This window comes from Aureococcus anophagefferens (genome assembly GCF_000186865.1).
Source record: "Aureococcus anophagefferens unplaced genomic scaffold AURANscaffold_5, whole genome shotgun sequence".
In the NCBI taxonomy this organism is placed as follows: Eukaryota; class Pelagophyceae; order Pelagomonadales; family Pelagomonadaceae; genus Aureococcus; species Aureococcus anophagefferens.
The window spans coordinates 1,127,958-1,147,435 of NW_008705565.1; the positions used below are offsets into that span (position 1 = coordinate 1,127,958).

The 19,478-nt window shown below is 72.5% G+C and overlaps 4 protein-coding genes across 4 annotated transcripts; 2 read left to right on the plus strand and 2 right to left on the minus strand.

The window, feature by feature from the left end:
* Positions 1–187: 187 nt before the first annotated feature.
* On the plus strand, positions 188–805 carry AURANDRAFT_6669 (hypothetical protein; the record flags this gene model as incomplete). The annotated part of the gene is made up of 1 exon (XM_009036519.1): positions 188–805. A coding segment is annotated over one exon (618 nt), but the record flags the coding sequence as incomplete, so codon positions are not given.
* Positions 806–3,108: 2,303 nt separating this feature from the next.
* On the minus strand, positions 3,109–8,364 carry AURANDRAFT_62607 (hypothetical protein; the record flags this gene model as incomplete). Its single annotated transcript, XM_009036995.1, has 2 exons — positions 3,109–7,470; positions 7,666–8,364. The coding sequence occupies 2 exons, from the start codon at positions 8,362–8,364 to the stop codon at positions 3,109–3,111; spliced, it is 5,061 nt and encodes a 1,686-aa protein (XP_009035243.1).
* Positions 8,365–8,598: 234 nt separating this feature from the next.
* Positions 8,599–11,582, plus strand: AURANDRAFT_62608 (hypothetical protein; the record flags this gene model as incomplete). Its single annotated transcript, XM_009036653.1, has 4 exons — positions 8,599–9,018; positions 9,078–9,388; positions 9,588–10,140; positions 10,464–11,582. 4 exons carry the CDS (start codon positions 8,599–8,601, stop codon positions 11,580–11,582), a joined length of 2,403 nt encoding a protein of 800 aa, XP_009034901.1.
* A 1,409-nt stretch (positions 11,583–12,991) lies between these two features.
* On the minus strand, positions 12,992–18,793 carry AURANDRAFT_62609 (hypothetical protein; the record flags this gene model as incomplete). Its single annotated transcript, XM_009036994.1, has 4 exons — positions 12,992–13,453; positions 13,515–13,797; positions 15,064–16,728; positions 17,916–18,793. 4 exons carry the CDS (start codon positions 18,791–18,793, stop codon positions 12,992–12,994), a joined length of 3,288 nt encoding a protein of 1,095 aa, XP_009035242.1.
* Between the last annotated feature and the right edge of the window lie 685 nt (positions 18,794–19,478).

The following is a 19,478-nucleotide window of genomic DNA, read 5'->3' on the forward strand; positions in this document are numbered from 1 at the left end:
CGGGTTGCGGTGCTCGAGCATCGACGTCGCGCCCATCGGGCGCGGCCAGGCGCTGTACGCCGAGGAGCTGCGCCAGGCGACGACGGAGTGCGCCGCGCGGCCCACGCCCCTCGCCGCGGCGGCGAAGAAGAAGAGCAAGGGCAGCCTCGCCGGCGACGACGTGGGCCCGACGGTGGCCATCACGGAGAAGCAGCTCAAGAAGACGAACTACTACCAGCTCCTGGGCCTCGAGAAGAGCGGCGTCGGCGTCGACACGGACCTCGTGAAGCGGGCCTACCACAAGGCGCTGCTCATCTACCACCCCGACAAGGCCGGCGCCGACGCCAACGGCAAGAAGAAGGCCAAGGAGGGCGACGCCGTCTTCCTCGCCGTCCAGAAGGCCTACGACATCCTCAGCGACAAGACGAAGCGCCGCGCGTACGACTCGACGAACGCGTTCGACGAGACCATCCCCTCGGGCAAGGAGGCGTCGGAGCAGGGCGAGGCCTTCGACTTCTTCGCGACCTACGGCCCCGTCTTCGCGTCCAACGCGCGCTTCGCCGAGAAGCTGCCCGCGCCCGAGCTCGGCGGCGCCGACGCTCTGGAGGCCGACGTCGACGCGTTCTACGCGTACTGGGTGCGCTTCGAGTCCTGGCGCGACTTCGGCCTCGAGGCGCGGGAGCACGACCCCGACGCCGCCGAGGACCGCTACGAGAAGCGCTGGATGGCCAAGGAGAACGAGAAGCTCGCGAAGAAGCGGAAGCGCGAGGAGATGAACCGCATCGTCAGCCTCGTGGACCGCGCGCGGGCCAACGACCCGCGCCTCAAGCGCTTCGCCGAGGAGAAGAAGGCGGCGAAGCAGGCCTTCAAGGAGAAGCGCCAGCGCGAGGTCATGGACAAGCAGCTCGCGAAGGACGCGTCGGACGCCGCGCTCGCCGCGGAGCGGGAGCGCGAGGAGAAGGCGAAGCAGGCCGCGGCCAAGGACGCCAAGGGCGACAAGGTCAAGCTCAAGAAGGCGAAGCGCCGCGCCGAGAAGCTGCTCAAGGCCGCGAACGCGGCCGCGCGCGACGCGGGCCACGGCGCCGCGCTCTCGGACCTCGACCTCATCAACTCGTGCGAGCTCCTCGACGTCGACACCTGCGCGCGCCTCGCCGAGGAGGCGGGGGGCGCCGACCCGGGCCCGGCGCTCGCCGAGCTCAAGGCCATCCTGGCCAAGGGCGAGCCGACGGTGCCGGCGCCGAAGAAGAAGGTCATCTCGCTCGGCTCGGGCGAGAAGGCCAAGCTCCCCTGGTCCGAGGCCGAGCTCGCCATGCTCGACAAGGCCTGCAAGCGCTTCAAGGCGGGGGCCATGCAGCGCTGGGAGCAGATCGCCGACTACGTCAACGCGCAGTGCAAGCTCGACAGCCCGCGGACGAAGGAGGAGTGCATCGCCAAGTTCCAGGAGCCCCTCGTCCCCGTCGGCACCTACAAGGCCGCGAGCGGCATCCAGTCCAACGGCTCCGCCAACAACACGCCGCCGCCGCCGCCCGGCGACTGGTCCGACGCGCAGCAGAAGCAGCTCGAGGCCGCGCTGGAGAAATTTCCCGCGTCGATGGACAAGAACGCCCGCTGGGACAGCATCGCCAAGGCCGTCGCCGGGAAGAACAAGAAGGAGTGCGTCGAGCGCTTCAAGGCCCTCCGGGAGGCCCTCGGCGCCAAGTAAGGTCGGCTCACTAGTAGTTCGAACGTCAGAGCACGGCGCAGGTCACGCGCGGGGCGGCGTCGTTGCCGTGGACGCGCGACTCGGGCGCGTACTGGTCGACGCAGCCGCCGTACGCGGCGAAAAGGCGGGCCTTGAGCGCGTCCGTCGCCGCGTCGACCTTGGCGAGCGCGGCCGCGGGCGCGCGGGCCGCGGCGTTGAGCCGCGCCTGGTCCGGCGACGACGCGCCGACGAGCACGCAGGCGACGCCGCGGCGCGCGAGGAGCCACGCGACGCTGAGCTCGGCGACGGAGAGCCCCGCGTCGGCCGCGACGGCGGCGAGGGCTCTGAGGACGCCCGCCTCGCCGAAGAGCAAGCTCTCGGCGCCCGGGCCGCCGTGGCGCGAGAGCGGCGCCGCGTCGCTCGCGTAGAGCCGCGTGCGCTTCCGGCCGTCGGCGACGTCCGCGGCCGCGAAGACCTTCCCCGAGAGCAGGCCCTGCTGGAGCGGCGAGTAGCAGAGCAGCGGCAGGTCGGAGGCCGACTGGATGCCGTGCTCGATCTGGCGCCAGAGCGGGTTGTAGGGCAGCTGGTTCGTCGCCGGCGGCCCCGCGCCGGCCTCGCGCGCGGCCGCGGCGAGCGCGGCGAGGTCCTCGGTGCCGAAGTTGCAGACGCCGTAGTAGCGGATCTTGCCGCCGCGCTTCGCGTCGTCGAGGGCGCGCACGGCCGAGACGACGACGTCCCAGGTCCCCGCGGCGCGGCACGCCTGCTCGCCGCCGACGATCCCGACGTTGCCCGGCCAGTGGATTTGAAATAAATCTAAATAATCGAGCTGGAGCGCTTCGAGGGACGCGGCGAGCGCGCGCGCCACGGCGTCGCCGTCGTAGACCGCCTGCGCGCCCGTGGGCGAGTCCGTCTCCCAGAGCGGCGCGTGCACGCCGAACTTCGACGTGACGACGATCTCGTCGCGCTTCGCGCCGCACGCGCGGAGCGCCGCGCCGAACGCGCGCTCCGCCCGGCGGTCCTTGCCGTACGCCTCCGCGCAGTCGAAGAAATTTAAGCCGGCGTCGAGCGCGGCGCGCACGGTCTCGTCGACCTGCGCTTGCTCACAGGAGCCCCACGTGGCGTCGGAGGCGTCGCTGGAACCGCTGAACTGCATCGTGCCCAAGCAGACCCGCGAGACGACGAGGTCCGTGCCAGCCAAGGTGATCTTTTCCATGGTGCGAGCGGGCTGCCGGCCTGCCGAGACGACGAGGTCCGCGCCAGCCAAGGTGATCTTTTCCATCGTGCGAGCGGCGAGTGACGAGATTTTGCGAGAGACTCGGCCGGCGAGCACGTCGAAGCCGACAGGCTGCCTGCCTGCCTGGCCCGCACCAGGGCGGCGGCGGTCGGTGCGGGCAACTCTCAGCGAGAGGAATACGTCAATGACCGAAAGGTGTAGTTCAATAGAAACATTACGACACGACGCAGGCCCCGGACGACCGCTGGTCCTGGGTCCCGGCGTCGCTCTCCTTCAGCCGCGCCTTGAACGCCTTCGCCGCGCCGCGCTTCGCCTTGGCGTCCTGGAGGGCCCTCTCGACGTCGTTCTTCGCCGCGGCCGCCTGGCCCGCGGCCTCCTTCGCGCCCGCCTCGACGGCCTCCCGCGCGGCGTGCCCCGCCCGCTCGACGGACTTCTTGACCTTGGCCGCGGCCTCGTCGGCGCCCGCGTCCCGGAGCGAGTCGCGCGCCTTGGCCTTGAGGGCCTTGGCCGAGCCCGTCGCCGTCGCCGCGGCGCCGCGCGCCGCGGACGACGCGCGGCGCCGCAGCCGCTGGCGCGTCCAGGTCCGCAGCGCCTTCTCCGGGCCGAGGCGCTGCACGAGGCGCCGGCCCTCGCGCGTCGCCGCGAAGTCCTCCCAGCGGCGCCGGAGGTCGTCCGCGGCGCCGCGGTCGTCGCCGCCCACGGAGTCGGCGTCGCTGTCGTCGTCGTCCGTGTCGGCGCCGTCGTCGGCGTGCTTCCAGCCCGCGCCGGGCACGCCGTAGCCCGCGCCGAACGTCGCCACATTGGCCCAGTCGGCTAAGTCCGGCGCGAGCGGCCGCGCGGCCCGTTCGTCGCCGGGCCGCGGCGGGAAGCACGTCGCGAGCGCCTGTTTGGCGTCGCGCCGATCGGTTGGGTCGAGGGGCGCGGCGTCGAGGAGCGCCGCGGCCGTGGTCACCGTCGCGTCGCGGAGCCAGACGGACGCGTCGCCCGCGGCGGCCGCGGCCGCGCGGCGCGTCGCGTCGCGGCTCCGGACCCGCAGCGCGCGCGCGAAGGCCAGCATCCAGAGCCGCCGCAGCAGCGCCGCGGCCGCGCCGTCGCCGGCCAGCGGCGGCTTCGCGGCGTCGGGCAACACGCACGTGTCCGCGCCGCCGCAGGCCAGGGCCTCGTGGAGGCCCGGGCCGCCGGCCGCCGCGTCGCCCGCGCGGCGGAGCACGACCGCGAGCGCGCAGCGGGGCAGCAGGGGCCGCGCGGCCAGGAGCGCCGACGCGTCGACGCGCACGTCGCCGTCGTGGAGCGCGGCGCCGTCGGATGCGAAGGACTCCCAGTACACCGCCGTCGCGTCGTGGAGATCCTGCGCCGCGTCCTCCGACCCTCGGAGGCGCTCGTCGTCCGCGAGGGCGAGCACGGGCACGAGCGACCCGTCCACGGTCGCCACGGGCGCGGCCCAGGCCGCCGCCGTCGCGCCGCTCGCGCGATCCGCGACGACGGCCAGCAACGGCGCGGCGCCGCCGAAGTCGTTCAGGTCCCGCCGCCGCGCCGCGCGCCGCTCCAGCGCCGCCAGGACCGCCAGGGACGGGCCGTAGCGCACGGAGACGCGGTCCAAAACGCGGCCCGCGCGGAGCGGCAGGGCGTGGAAGGGCACGCGGAGCACGTCGTCCTCCGCGACGACCGCCAGATCGGTCGCGCGGTCGCCGAACCCCGCGACGAGCGCGTCGACGGCGAAGAACGCGGCGAGGTGCGCCGCGGCGGCGTCGGCCTTGGGGCCCCGCGTGCGCCGCGCGGCCTCGGCGTACTTGCCCATCTTCGCGCGCGTCTCCGAAGCCCAGGGCGCGAAGAAGACGCGCGCCGCGGCGCCGCCGTGGCCCAGTGCGACGCCGACGAGCGACTCGCCGGCGGCAAAGAAGGCGACGAGCGCGTCGCCGTCGCCGGCGAGCGTCGCCTTCGCCTGGACGAGCGCGTCGTCATCGCAGACCCGGAGGCCGAGGTCGCAGACCGCGGAGTCGCTCTCCGGCACGGCCTCGACGGCGGCCGTCGCGGCGGACAGGTCGGGGTCCGCGAAGAGCGCCGACGGCGCGTCGCGGAGGATGGACGCGCCGCCCTCCAAGACCGCGAGGCGCGAGAAGCCCTTCGCCGCCGCGACGTCGCCGGGGCTCCGGAGCGAAGGCGCGCGCGGCGCGTCCGTCGCGCGCTCCGCGGCCTCGAGAGGCGCGCGCCGCGCCGCGTCCGCGGCCCGCAGCGCCCGCCGCGCCGCCTCGAGGGCCTTCGCGACGCGCGCCGGCGCGTGGCCCCGCGCCTCCAGGGCCGCGAGCGCCGGCGCGTACGCCGCTGCGCGGCGACACGCGCGCGGCGCGTCGAAGAGCCGGAGCAGCGCGCCGGCGTCGCCGTTGCCCCGGAGCGGCAGCCAGGCGCCGCAGTGCGCCAGCTCCGTGGCGTACTCGCGGCGCAGGGCCGCCATGAGCGCCCGGACGCCCGCGTCGCGCGCGGCCGCGGCGACGGCCGCCGCCGCGGCGCACGCGGCGTCGCGCGCCTCGGCGTCGCCGACGGCCGCCAGCGCCGCGACGCGCGCGGCGGCCGTGCAGCTCAGCGCCGCGGCCTCGGCGGCGCCGCGGAAGTCGCCGCAGGCGTGGCGCGCGCGCGCGAGGTCCCGATGCACCGCCGCGGCCGCGTCGGGCGTCCTCGCGGCGACGTCGCGGCTCGCGCCGTCGGCGCAGCCCGCGGCGACCTCGAGCGCCGCCCTCGCCGCGGCGTCGTCGCCGTCCTGCGTCGCGAGCTCGGCGATGGCCCGGTGGACCTCGCGCCAGAGCGTCGCGTCGTCGCGCGCGCCGCCCTTGCGCTTCTTCGCTTTGGCGCGCGCCGCGGCGCCGAGCGCGCGCTTCGCCAGGGTCTCCCGCGCGGCCTCGAGCGCCTCGCGCGCCTTCCGCCGGTCGACGGGCCGCGTCGCGAGCCAGCCCCGGGCTTCCAGGCACGGGCCGTCGACCGCGGGGAGCCCGACGAGCGTAAGGTGGGGCGCCTCCGACGCGCACCGCGCCGTCGACGCCGCGAGCTCGGCGACGCGCTCCGCGTGGGCCCGCGCGCCGCCGCCGTAGGTCGTGTCTCGCTGCGTGAAGCCGAGGAGCTTCGCGGTCGCCCGCGCCGCCTCGAGCCTCGTCGCGGCGCGGCGGTCGCCGTCGCGGTCGCCGACGCCGAGGCCGCCGTCGCTCCGCGCGAGCGCCTCGGCCGCGAGCGCCAGCTGCTTGGCGTCGAAGGGCGCGCCCTCGGGCCGGATGGCGACGGCGAGCGCCGCGAGCGCGTCGCCGAGCCGCGCGAGGCTCTCGGCGCTCGACCGCGCGGGATCGCGGCAGGCCTCGCCGAGGGCGGCGACGGCCGCGTCGAGGGACGCGAGGGCGCCCTCCGGCAGCCGCCCCGCGGCCAGCACCGGCGCCGCCGACGGCGCCGCGCAGGCGACCTCGCACTCGCGGAGCCGCGCGGCGCCGAGCGCCTCGAGCGCCGCCGTCCGCGCGGCGTCCGCGGTCGCGTGCAGGATCGCGAGCTCGCAGAGCTCGACGTCCTTGCCCGCGATGGCGGCGCGCTGCTTGAGCGGCGCGCCGGCCCTCTCCATGGACGCCGCGAGCGCGCCGCAGGCCCGCGCCGCCGCGAGCTCGACGGCGCCGCGCGCGTCGTCGAGCGGCGACGCGCCCGCGCGCTGCACGCCGACGAGCGCCTGCTCGTAGTGGTAGAGCGCGCTGCGGTAGGCCGCGCCCTTGTCCCGGCTCCGCCCCAGGCGCGCGAGCGCGTCGAAGCTCGCGCCGAGCCGCGCGTGGACCGCGAACCACGCCGCGGGCGAGCCGCCGACGTCGGCGTCGCGCCGGAGCACCGCGCTCAGGTGGCGGATGGCCTCCTCGGGCTCGTCCGCGTCCGGGCAGCCCGCCGTGGCGCTCGCGAAGAGCGCGCGCTCGGCCTCGGGCGAGTTCCGCGGCCGCGCGACGACGAGCCGCGCGCGGAGCCTCGCTTCCTCGTCGCTCGAGAAGCGCGACGAGGCCGCGTCGTCCTCCGCCGCCGCGGGCGCCGCCTCTTGGGGCGTCGCCGCCTTGCCGAAGAAGGACCAGCGACCCTTCTTCTTCGGCGCCTCCGCCGCCTTCGCGGCCGTCGGCGGCTCCTTCTCGGGTTCCGCCTTCGCGTCCGGCGGTGCCTCCGGCTCGGGCTCGGGCTCGGGCTCGGGCTCGGGCTCGCGCTTCGCCTCCTCCGCCGGCGCGGACGCGGAGGCGCGCCGCGACTCGCGCGCGGCCCTTTGGTTGGCCTCGCGCGCGCGCGCCGCGGCGACCTTCTCCGCCTTGGCCCTGGCCTTGGCGTCGCGCGCGGCCGCGCGCTCCGCGCGCTCCCGGGCCGCGACGGCGGCGTTGCCGTCCTTCGCCGCGAGGTCGGAGAAGAACGCCTGAAATTTGGGCGTCTGCAGGCCCGCGCCGTTCGCCGGGGCCAGCGGCGCGGCGTACTTCTTCGCCTGGCCGCGGGGCGGCGGGCCCGGCGGCGGCTTCGCGCGCTTCGCCTTCGCCGGCGTGTCCATGTCGAGGTTGCCGAGCGCGGCGCCGACGCCGCCGTCGTACTCCATCGTCCTCGGATCAGGCACTGCGTGGACGACGATGAGCGCCCATCGGGGCAGCCAACGATTTCAAGAACAACCCCGAGGTCGACGTTGCACTCGTGCCGTCCGAAAACACACCCGGAGGTCGCCCATACGTGGTTAGTCCGTGCTGCCGAGGGGCCAGGTCTTCGAGAGCTCCTCCTCGAAGTAGGCGACCTGCTCGGGCGTGCCCGTGTTGACGAGGATGCCGCGCGCCTCGATGGCGATCTGGCGGCACTGCTCGATGTTCGCGCGGATGAGGTCGCCGTCGGCGTCGAGGCCGCGGAGCTGGGCGACCGTGTCGTCGATGGCGCCGGCGAAGGCCTCGGGCGTCACGCGCGGCGGGATCGGCTTGTCGAGCGGGATGACCGTCGCGTCCGGCGTGATGAGCTCCGTCTGGGGCGCGAGGTAGTGGTGGAGCACGTTGTCGCGGATGGCCTTGTCCGGCGTGCGGTTGAGCTTGTGGAGCACGGCCTTGGCCGGGTCCGCCTTCTTCTCGAGCTCCTCCTGCGCTCGCGTGTAGAGATGCTCGAGGACCATGCGCTTGTCGGAGCCCTCGTCCGCGGCGTTGGCGTTGGCGTTGAGGCACATGAGGAAGGGCACGTCGGCGCCGCCGCGCTTGAAGAGGCTCATGAGCCGCCGGTCCATCTCCAGCAACTCGCCCGCGTCCAAAATCTCCTCGAGCTTGTCCTTCGCCGCGGCCATGCGCCGCTCCGTCTCCGCGTTGATCGCACCGAAGACGCGGTCCGCGGCGTCGGCGTCCCCGCCCTGGAGCTTCTCCATCGTCGGGGCGTCCAGGGCGTCGAAGTTGTCCGCCACGAGCTCCGCGAGTCTGTCCTCGTCGGCGCCGAGCAGGGACGTCGCGAGGTCGAGCATGAACAGCGGCGACGCGCGCCGGTGGAGGGCGGGGGTCCGGTGGAGGGCGGGGGTCGGCGGGACTAATGCGAGCGCGCCGGGCGCGATGCACGCCAGAGCGAGCGCCAGGAAGCACTGCATCCGCAGGCCCTCCATGGCGCGGAGTTCAACATCAAGTCGAGCCTTTAAAGTTGAAGTCGAACAGCAGCCCATCGTGCACTCCTCGACGTTGCGAAAAGTGCCAAGAAAGCCACGATGATGCTCACGTCGCGCTCCGCGTCGCGCTCCCGGCGCCGCGATGCGGAGCACTGGGGCGCCCCGCCGAACTCGCCGCCCCCGCCGCCGGCGCCGGACGTCGAAGACGTCGCCGAGGCGCGGAGCTCGGAGCGGGAGGAGGACCGCACGGTCGAGGCCGTGGACATCGCGTTGGCGGCGGCGTGCGCCGTGGCGTCGGCGGAGCCGCGGCCGCGCATCGCCCTGCGCCTGCGGACGTCGGCGGGCGTCGAGGTCTGGGTGCTCTCGACGGAGGACGGCGCGGCGGCGGTGCACCGCGCGGCCGGCGGCGACGCGGACGCGGACGTCGCGGCGGCGCTGGAGTGCTCCCTCGGCACGTTCCTCCGCCTCGCGTCGAACCGCCTGAAGATGTCGCGGGCCGTGCTCTCGGGCCTCGCGAAGGTGACGCGCGCCGCGTCCCCCGGAGCGAAGGGACACCGACGCGCGCGCGCCGCCCGCAGGTCTCGGGCCACCGGCGGTCGCTGGAGCGCTGGGGCCCCGTGCTCCGCGAGGCGAAGCGCGCCGTCGCGGCGTCCCTGGGCCTCCGGCGCCCCTCCGCGGACGCGCGCGAGGCCGCGTTCGCGTCGGCCGCCGCGCGCGAGACCGTCGGCGCGGCCGCGCTCGCGAACGAGGAGCGCGCGGGCCCGCTCTACCGGCGCGGCGGCTGGCGCGCGGCCGTGAGCGCCATCAAGGGCGAGGCCGCCGGCGGCCGCTGGCGCCTGCGGGTCCAGGTGTCGCCGGGGCCCGACGCGCGCGTGCCGTCGCGCGCAGTGTGGATTCCAACCACTGGTTTGGGGGGTCCCCACCAAACTTCAGAACTCTCTATCTCGATCAAATCGACGTCGATTCGGCTGATTTTTGGACGAATCGATTGCTCTCGTCGAGTTCTCGAAGCACGGCGGAAAGCCCCTCGTCGAAATTGTCGATTACGCGCACATTGAAGTCGGGTTGAAGATTTGGAATCCACACAGGTCGCGCGACGTCCGCGCGGACCTCGCGGCCGCGTCCGAGGCCGCGTGCGCCGTCGAGCTCCGGCGCGAGCTCGCCACGCTCCTCGGCGGCGTCGCGCGCGCCTTGGGCCTCGAGGCGGACGACCGCATCGAGCGGGCGCTGCCCGCGGCGGCGGCGTTCTCGGGCGGGCGCGTGCTCCGCGTGGCCGTCTCCGAGGCCGACGGCGCGGTGCGCGTGGAGGTCCTCGCGGCCGCGCCCGGCGCGTCGCGCGGCGCCGTCGCGCGGTCGCTGCTGGACCTCGCGGACTGCTACGGCGACCTGACCAAGGCCCTCGACTTCGTCGTCGGCGAGGTCGCCAAGGCCTGGACGCAGCTCACGCGGCCGGAGACGCGGGACCGCGCGGCGCTCGGCGACGTCGCGAACGCGCGGAGCGACTCGGAGCGGCAGGTCGACGACTACCACCAGGGCAAGTGGGTCCCCGAGGCGGAGCGGAAGAAGCACCGGAAGACGGCCCTGGAACGCGCGTCCCTCGCGAAGCTCCACCGCGGCCGGCCCGCCTACCTCAAGGCCCTCGTCGCGTCGGCCTTCTAGGGGGCGCATTCCTAAGTCCGCGGAGCCGGACTTGGAGCCGGCGCGCGCGACCATGGGCATGCCTTCTAGTTAGCCGGGGTCTCGCCGTAGTTAGCGCGTGTACTAGTTAGAATCCGGCAGTCGGGGCAAGCAGCTCATCACCACGCCGTCCAGGGGCTGCCCGCCGCCGTCCAGTCGGGGCTCGCCTTGGCCGCCGCCCAGGGTCTGCCCGCGCCGCCGCGCGGTTCCCGAGGGGGCGGCCCGCGCCGTCGCGCGCCTCCGCGGGTCCCGCCGGTGGCGCCGGCGACCCGGGTCGGACCATGCAGGGCTGGACGGAGAAGGGCACGGGCCACGGCATGAGCCTGGGCGCCATGCACTCGCCGGAGGCGCAGAAGATCTGGGCGGACCTCAAGCCCATGGCGCCGGAGGCGGAGCGCGAGGTGCTGGAGCCCACGCCCGCCGCCGCGCCCGCGGCGCCGCTGGCCGCCGCGCCGCCGCCGAGCGCGGCGCTCGCGCGGCGCGCGGCGGACTTCGACGACGTGCCGCCCCGGGCCGAGGCCAAGGAGGCACCCGCGCGCGACGCGCCGGCGACGCTGCCGCCGCCGCCCAAGGTCGTCCAGCAGATCAAGAAGCCGCCGGCGGCGGAGCCCGCGGTCGTCATCCGCGGCCAGCTCTCGAGCCAGCTCGGCAAGGGCTCCTTCATGTTCGGGAAGCGCTGGGCCAAGGGCCACTGGACCTTCAACCGCCAGCACCGCGAGCTCGTGCAGTACGCCGACGGCGGCGAGCGCGAGGTGCTCGGCCAGTACGCGCTCGCGCCCGACTGCGAGCTCCGGCTCTCCAAGGCCGACCCGCGGCTCGCCGTCGAGCTGACGGCCGTCATCAAGCGCAACGTTTCGCCGGGCCTCTTCTCGAGCGGCGGCGACGACCCGCCCCAGCCCCTCACCCTCAAGGCGGCGACCGTCGCCGAGTGCTCCGCGTGGAAACTCGCGCTCGAGGCGGTCCTCCGCGTGCGCCAGACGGCCGAGGCGCGACGGCAGGCCGCGGCGGGCTTCGACGCGGCGGCGGCGCCACCCGCCGCGGCGCCGCCGCCGGCCGCGCCAGCGAAGGCGCCCGGCGCGCCGCGGTCGCCCAAGTCGGGCGCGCTCGAGAAGCTGCTCGCGCTCCGCGCGACCTTCGACGACCTCGAGCGCGCCGTCGGCGAGGTCGAGTTCGGGTTGCGGAGCGGCAACGACGCCGCCTGGAAGGCCGAGGCCAAGGCCGACGTCGCCCAGATCAACGGCCGCCTCGACAAGCTCCAGTTCGCGGGCATCGACGCCGTCGTCACGACGGACATCAAGGACGACGCGAAGAAGAGCGAGTGCAAGACCAAGCGCAAGGCCCTCAACCAGGACGTCGAGTCCCTCCGCACGCGCATCGGCGCGGCCTACTCGCAGCTCAAGGGCTAGGCGCGGCCTGTTCCGCCCGCGCGCCCGCGGGGCCCGTACTTGTACTCCCTCCGAGAGCGGTCCTTAATCGCTTGGGGTGGGCGCTTCGCAGCCCAGGGCCTCGGCCGCCTGGGCCACCAGCTGCATGCACTCCTCGTAGTGGCCGTCCTCGCAGGGCGCGCGTCGCAGCGCGGCGGTGGACGCGCCGGCCTCGACGAGCTCGAACAGGAGCCGCGCGCGATAGCCCTCGTCCGTCCGCTCGTCCATCTCAATGCCAATGTTCGAGGCCATCATGAACTGCAGGAAGGTCGCGACCCCGTCGTAGCTGCTGTCTGGCGCTTCGATCGCGCTTTCCAAATCCACCGCGGGCAGGAGCGAGAGGATTTCGTCGATCGTAAGCGGATCGGTGTGGTAAGGTTCTGAGAGCACGAACCACAATGTGGCGGTGGGCGGCAAGTTCCGTTGCAGCACCCTCGACACGAAATTATTGTCTTCGTGAAAGCCAAAGCTATTGTCTTGGATGGTCGAATCAAGTTTTGCCAAATAGCATCCGACGAGATCCAGGTCTTCACTCTGCCGGAACGAAATAGACTTGAGCGTGGGTGAGAAGATCGAGCGCCCCCCCCCGAATCCTTCGATCTTGCATCCGCGTGCAAAGCGTAGCATCAACGGTCGAAGCCGTTTCTTCGCCGCGTCGAACGCTTCTTCCGCGATCGGCCTGAGTAAACGTTTATTCTCCTCCGAAACAGGTACCTCATTATGCGAAGGCAGTAATGATTCTCCTGAAATTCCAACCAGCTGTTGCACGAAATTGACCATGGTCTGTTCCTTTGGTGCGAACGCGAAGGAGAGGTGAAGCTGTTCAAGCTTCGGTAGACAGGACGCGGCCCGCAGCACGCAGTCGACGCCCTGCTCGCTAAAGAGGCCGTCGACTTCCAGCTCTCGGATGTTTGGAAACGGACGAAAGTCGAGTCGCGTCGTATTCGGATCGAACACATCGAGAAACGTACGTTGGCCGCGGCGACAGTCTGTGCAGGCATATTTCCGATGGCCCATCCAATACGTAGTCTGCGTCTCTTCGAGCCCGATTAGCAGGTACGTGAGGCGTTGGACCTCCAGCCGGAGCGATTTGGAGACCCTTGCGAGAGTCACGAGGCAGCAGAGTTTCGTGTTCTCGATGTTCAAATCGCAAGAGTGGTCGTCATAACGCGATTCGGTCGCGCAGCAGTAGTAGGTCGCGACCGCGCGCAGCGCCGCGGCGCCGCGGGACGTCGCGCCCCCGGCTTCGGGAGACGGCGCCGCGCTGCTCGCACCGGCGTTCATGGGAGGTTGCCCGCTGCCCGCCATCAGCACTCGGTTTAGGCCGCAGCAAGTTGACCAAGCAACAACTTAATTGAAGCTGATGATGATTTACAAAGCAAAAAGAACCCCTAGCAGCCCGCGTCGGCCTCGCAGGAGCAGGCGCAGATGGAGCAGGCGCCGTCGTCGGCGCAGTAGCCCTCGTTGTCCTCGCCGGGCTGGTAGGTCTTGCAGTCGCCGTAGGACGACTCCCAGTCCGGGTCGTCGGTCAGCGTCGACGACGCGCAGGACTGGGCCTGGTCCATGCAGATGCCGCACTCGTGGGGGCACATGCCGTAGGCGTCGATGTAGTCGAAGGTGCCCCAGTTCGTGCACATGACGTCCGTGCACTCGTCGCGCGCGACGAGGTTGTTGCAGTCGCGGTTCGGCCCGACCTCCGGGAACTGCTCGTCGTACAGGTCGAAGTACTCCGTCAGGAGCCAGCAGCCCTTGTCGGACGACGAGATCAGGCCGTTGCCGGCCATGGCCGACATGGTGCTGTCCGTGTACTCGCAGGAGTAGCCCGCGTCGTCCCAGGAGTAGATCCGACCGGACTCGCGGTCAAGAGCACGAGGCCGTTGGCCGCCGTGTAGCCCATGATCGCGCCGTGAGGACGAAGGTGAACGGCATCCAGAAGCCCAGGACGGGGCCGAAGGTCTGGTAGTACGTGAGCTTCTGGCGCGGGCTCTTCGCCTCCGCCTTGGCGACGACGGTCTTGGCGGGGTCGGCCACCGGATCCTTGACCGCATCCGGCGCCGCGGGCGCCTCCTTCGTCGGCTCCGACGTCACCGGCGGCGCCTCGGTCGCGGAGGCCTCGGGCTCCGGCGGCGCCTCGTCGGCCACGGGCGTCGGCGCCGGCGGCGTCCGGGCGATGTCCAGCGGCGGGAGCACGCGCGGGCTGCGCATCGGCCCCATCTTCTGCCCTGTTAGCGCCGAGGAGCCAAAGGGGCCACCTTCAACGACTTATTGAAGCTGCTGATGATTATTATTATTATGGGTGACTCCTAGATCAGCCCAGCCAACCCAAACCAAGTAGCAGGAGCGGTCCCCGGACGCCGGTTCCTGGCGGACTGAGCGTCACGATTAAGCTGGGAGGGCCCTAGGAGCAGATCAGAGTGAGACTGCGTTACGGGTATCCTAGGCGTATCCTGGCTCCTCTGCTCCCCCGCCGCGGCCGGAAAGGCGGAGCGGGGACTGCGAAGCCAGGCCGGGGAATGAGAGTGTGCACGCCGCAGCGCGCAGGGAGGCGGGCGGGTGCCACGGCACCGCGCCGGGGATATGCGACCGTTTCGACGCGAGATCTTCTGCTGTGCTTCGAGAACTCGACAAGAGCAATCGATTCGTCCAAAAATCAGCCGAATCGACGTCGATTTGGCCGAGATAGAGAGTTCTGAAGTTGGTTGGGATAACCCAGCTCACTGTTTGATTTCCACACAGGTTCGCGGAATACTACCCGGGCACCGACGACCAGCTCCTCGAGCTCGACGCGCTGAGCGACAAGGAGTTCGCCCGGCTGTGGCACGCGACCTTCGACGACGATGTGAGATACCAGACGTGCGCGCACAAGGAGTGCACGTTCATGAGCTGCAAACCTTTGAGTCCTAGAAATTTCCCCCACCACTACTTCGACGAGACCCGGGGCGAGCCGGTCCGCCGCCCTGGTGTGAAGAAGAACGCCCGGCCCTCCAAGCGCTGCCGCCGGGCCGCCGGACACAAGGACGCCGGGGCGGGCCACCGGCGCTGGCTCAAGATGGCGGACAAGTTGGACGTCCAGGAGGACGACGACGAAGACGACTAGCTGCGCGCGCGTCGCATCAACCACGACCCCCCCCCGCCCTGTTGCGCGAGTTCCGTAAGTACACTCGCTAGAAGGCCGGCGCGCTCCGCGAGTCGCCCCGCGGGTGGCGGTGGCCCGGCGGAGGCCCTGGACCGCGAGGGACCCGCCGAAGGCGCCGAGGAGGAAGCCGGGGAGCATGGCGAGGGTGAGAATCGTCGCCCAGTCGCGGTCGGCGAGTACCACCCGCGCAGCCTCCAGCTCGACATCTTCTGCCGCGCCTTCTTCATCCCGATCACGGCCGTCCTCGTCTACGTCGCCATCGTCATGACCGACGCCAGCGATTAAGAGGCCGCGGGCGCGCGCGCCTATCGCTCGGGCAGGGTCCACGTGGTCTCGCCCGTGGGCGGGAAGAAGTAGTACGTGTGGCCGGAGCGGGCGTCGACGCGCGCGGCCCAGCCCGAGGACGACGAGGCCCAGCCCGGCGGCAGGTCCCACTGCGTCGCGCCCGTCGGCCGGTGCACGAAGTAGACGCGCGCCCGGTCGTCCGCGCACGAGATCCACTCCGGCCCCGCGGCGCCGGCCGGCGGCGGCGGCGGGGCGTCCTCGAGGGCCGTGCGCCCGAGGGCCACGGCGTTCTCGGCCATGAGGTCCCGGTCCGACGGCGGCCGCGCGGGGGGCGGCGCGCCGGGCGTCGCCGGCGACGGCGGCGACGCGGGCGACGACTCGCCCGCGGACGTGCTCGGCCGCGCGCCCGAGCTGCGGCTCCCGCTGCGCAGGCGCCGGCCCGGCGCGTCGTCGTCGTCGGCGTCGAAGTCGTCGCCCGCGCCGGGGCGGGCCGGCGGCGGCGCGGCGCCGCGGCGCGCCTCGGGCGACGCCGGCGGCGCGGCGGCGATGGCCTTCTCGATGGCGGCCATCCAGGCCCGGGCCTCGTTGGCGCTCGACGCCTTGAGCCGGAGCTTGCCCTTGGAGCCGTCGAAGTTGGCGCAGCGCTCGACCTTGAAGGCCGTCGCGTCCGCGCCGGGCCGGATGCCCGAGTCGGCCGTGAGCCGCGTCGCGTTCGTGAGCTCGCCGTGGACCTCGGCCTTGGCCCAGGCGGCGGCGTCGGCCTTGGCCGCCGCGGGCGACGCCTGGACGCCGGGCCGGTCGCCGACGGGCTTGAACCAGGCGACGACGTCGCCCCGGAGCACGAAGTGGCGCCGCTTCCATTTCGACACCTTCCGCGACGTCACGAGGCCGGACACGGGCAGCTTCTCGAGGGCGCCGCTCCGCGCCGGCGCGGTCGCGCCCCAGCCGTGGGGGGCCAGCTTCAGGCCCTTGGCCAAACCGTCGTGGCCGCAGGGGGGCCGCGGGTCCACGGCCCCGCGCACGTAGCGCGCCGCGGGCCCGTCGCCGGCCGCGCGCTCGAGCGCGGCCCGGAGGTCGGCGACGGCCTCCTTGCGCACGGCGTTGAAGTCCATGTAGGACGCCCGCTTCGAGTCGAAGGACCGGTCGAGCAACCGGAAGCCCACCGCGTAGGCCGCGTCCCACGCGGCGCCGTCGCCCGCGAGGAGCGGCCAGAAGCTCAGCTCGGGCCGCGCCGCGGGCTTGGGCGCGCCGCCGGGGCCCCGCAGGCCCGCGAACTCGCAGAGCGCGAGCGTCACGTTGATGCCCGCGCAGGCGAAGGGGTAGAAGCCCGGCTGCTCGGGGTCGAACGCCGCCGCCGCGGGCCGCCGGCTCGCCATGATGGGCCGCGCGAAGAAGGGGGACCGCTCGAGGAACGCCACGAGGTTCGCCAGGCCCAGGACGCCGCCGCCCCGCAGGTCCGAGATGGGATCCTCCTGCTGGAACCCGAACTGGGTCCAGGCCTCCCCGGTCCGCTCGAAGGGCACGGCCTCGTCGCCCTGGGCCGCGACCCAGAGCCGCTTGAGCAGCGGCAGGTCCGACGCCTCGTCGAAGCTCCGGTTCAGCTCGCCCTCGACGGCCGCGAGCACGCGCGCCTCGTCGGCGCTCGCCTCGCGCGGGGCGCCGCGGCCGCCCATGGTCGCAGTGCGCAACAGCGTGAAAGCGGGCAGCCTTTTTTGGGGGGTTCAATCGCAAGTTCAAGCAAATGCTTCGGACGCGATGGGCGGCTTCCTGAACGGGCAGTTACTCCTCGCCGCCGCGGCGGCCGCCGATACGCCGCTCCACGAGATAACGTTCCCCGTGCGCGACTTCCAGAATCTCCACGCTCCGGCGCAAGAACGCAAGCAGCCCGCCCACCCGCACACCAAGCTCAAGTTCCTGCAGCGCGACGGCCGCGTCTTTGCCATCGCGTCTCCGACACGAATGACACCCATCCGTGTAGCATTCCCAAGAACGCCGGCGCGACGGTGGAGCACTTCTTCCCGCGGTACCACCCGAACGCGAAGTTCGCCAAGTGCGAGACGGCCAAGTGGCACTGCCCGCCGCGCTACATGGAGCCGAACAGGTACCCGGCAGCGTCCTGCGGCCGTGACGATCTTCGAGAGCGTTTGACCGGGATAACGACGAGAGATCGTCACCGACGCACTCGGTAGGTACCCGGCGAACGACACGTTCTGCGTCGTTCGCGACCCCGTGGACCGGTTCCTCTCCGAGTACAAGATGATCCACCGCGCGTCGCGCCTCGACAGCGCCGCGGACATGGCGCACATGAACGACATGATGCTGCGCACGTCGCGGAACATGGCGCGCGCCTTCGACGCGGACCCGGACTTCGCGGCCGTCAAGGACTGCCACATGATCCCGCAGCGGCTCTACGTCTGGGACGCGGCGGGCGCGTGCACCTGCGGCCACGTGCTCCGCTTCGCCAGCGTCCAGGACGACTTCGACGCGCTCATGGCCGCCTACGACCTGCCCTACCGCCTCGAGAGCACGAAGCCGACGACGCACCACGAGCCCACGCCCGTGACCGTCGCGAACATCTCGCGGGATGTCACGCGGCTCCTGAGGCACGCGTACGCCGACGACTACCGCCTCCTCTTCGACGCGCCCTGCGCGCTCGACTCGACGCGCTGCCGGCCCCTGGGCGCGGCCTGCCAGCCGTCCCCGAAGAAGCCGCCGGCGCCGGCGTCGGAGCCGCCCTGCGTGGCCTTCGCCTGCGAGGACCAGACGCAAAGCATGCCGAAGTGCAAGCGGCGGGTGAAGGTCCCCTGCACCAACGAGACGCGACCGTAGTAGGTTAGCCCGGCTTCGGGGGCGGCGTCGTCGTGTAGGGCGTCGCGCCGGCGCAGCGCACGGACGTGAGCCCCACATGCGCGGCGGCCGCGTCCGCGGACCGCGGCCAGACGAGCGATCGGCCGCCGCCGCGCGCTAGAAGCGTCTCGCAGAGGCGGTGCTCCGCGCGGTCCTCGCCCGCGAAGACCTGGAGCGGCGCCGCGTGGCCGTCCATGGCGTCGAGGACCCGCTTCGTCGTCAGGAACGCCCAGTCGGAGAGGATTCCGCGGCCCTCGGGGTGGCAGCACGTCGCCGTCTCGTAGTCCACGCCTCCGGGCGACGTCCGTCGATCCAAGCACCGCGGGGGGATGAGCTTCGTCTTCCCCGTGGGCAGGATGCAGACGCCGCCGGGCACGTCCGGGAGCAACCGCGCGCAGTCCGTGAGGAAGACGCCGAGCGCGCCCCGGTCCGCGACGGTCGTGTCCGTGCGCCAGCGGACGACGAGCGCGTCGCCCGGCGCCTCCGGGAGGCCCGCGCCCCGCAGGAGCGCGTCGGCGCGCCGGTTCAGGTTGTAGATGTGGAAGAGCTGCCCGACGAACGCCGACGCGCGCGTCCGCTCCGGCGAGTGCGGCGGCTCCCGCGACACCAGGCGCTGCAGCGGCCCGTCGACGTCGTCCATCGTGAAATTCGACAGGCCCGCGGCGAAGAACGGCCGCGGGACGGCGATGTCGGAGCCGTCGCAGCTCGATCTCGCCCAGGTGTGCAGGAGCGGCACGACGTAGCGCCCGCCGGCCCAGGCCGCGTCCTCGCAGAAGAGCCGCGCGAGGTCGTCGACCTCCGCCGCCAGCGTTCGCGCGGCGCCGACGACGTAGACGAGCACGCCGGGCGTACGGTTGCCGCCCGGCGGCGCGCACGTCGCCGCGGCGGCCGCCGCGAGGGCCGCCGAGGCGACGAGGCGCATCATCGAGACATGTGAGAGCATCTAAATGAGCAGCCCATCGGGTTTGATCTCGCCAGCAACACCACCGGCTACGGCTGCGAATGAGCCGTCGTTGAACAAGCACATCTATGAAGCAATGATGCAGTAATCCGTAGCTAAGAGACGGTGTATCGTGCGAGCATTTCAGCGGCCGATGATGGAATCTCCACCTTAGAGGACCCCGCGCTCCTCGAATATGCAGCGACGTGCAACGATCCCAGTGGATTTGAGGTCCGCAAACATGTGGGTGAGGCACATGAAAAGACGCGACATCCGGACGATTGCGAGGCGACGCAAACGGGCAGCCCCAGGGGGTGGAATGGGGCGGGGCAGCTTCCCCCGACCCGATTTTCGTTCCCCTTCGAGTCACAGAGCGTCGGGAATCGTTCGTTATGAGGGCGATCAGATGCCCTCGCGGCAGCTCTTCGGCTCGAGCGGATTTGATCGAGATCACCTGACCGCCTCCGGGAGGCGCGCGGCGCCGCCGGCGACACGGTGCTCACCGCGCAATGCATGAGGCGTTCGGTGCGTTAGGACCGAGACAGTGCCCTCGGGAACATCATTCCAGGGGGTGTCTCTTCGAAGTCTAACGCACAGCTCGACCCCTGGAACTAAGTTGGGCCCCTCGTCGGTCGCCCCCCACCGTTAATGGCCGTTCTCGTCATCCACG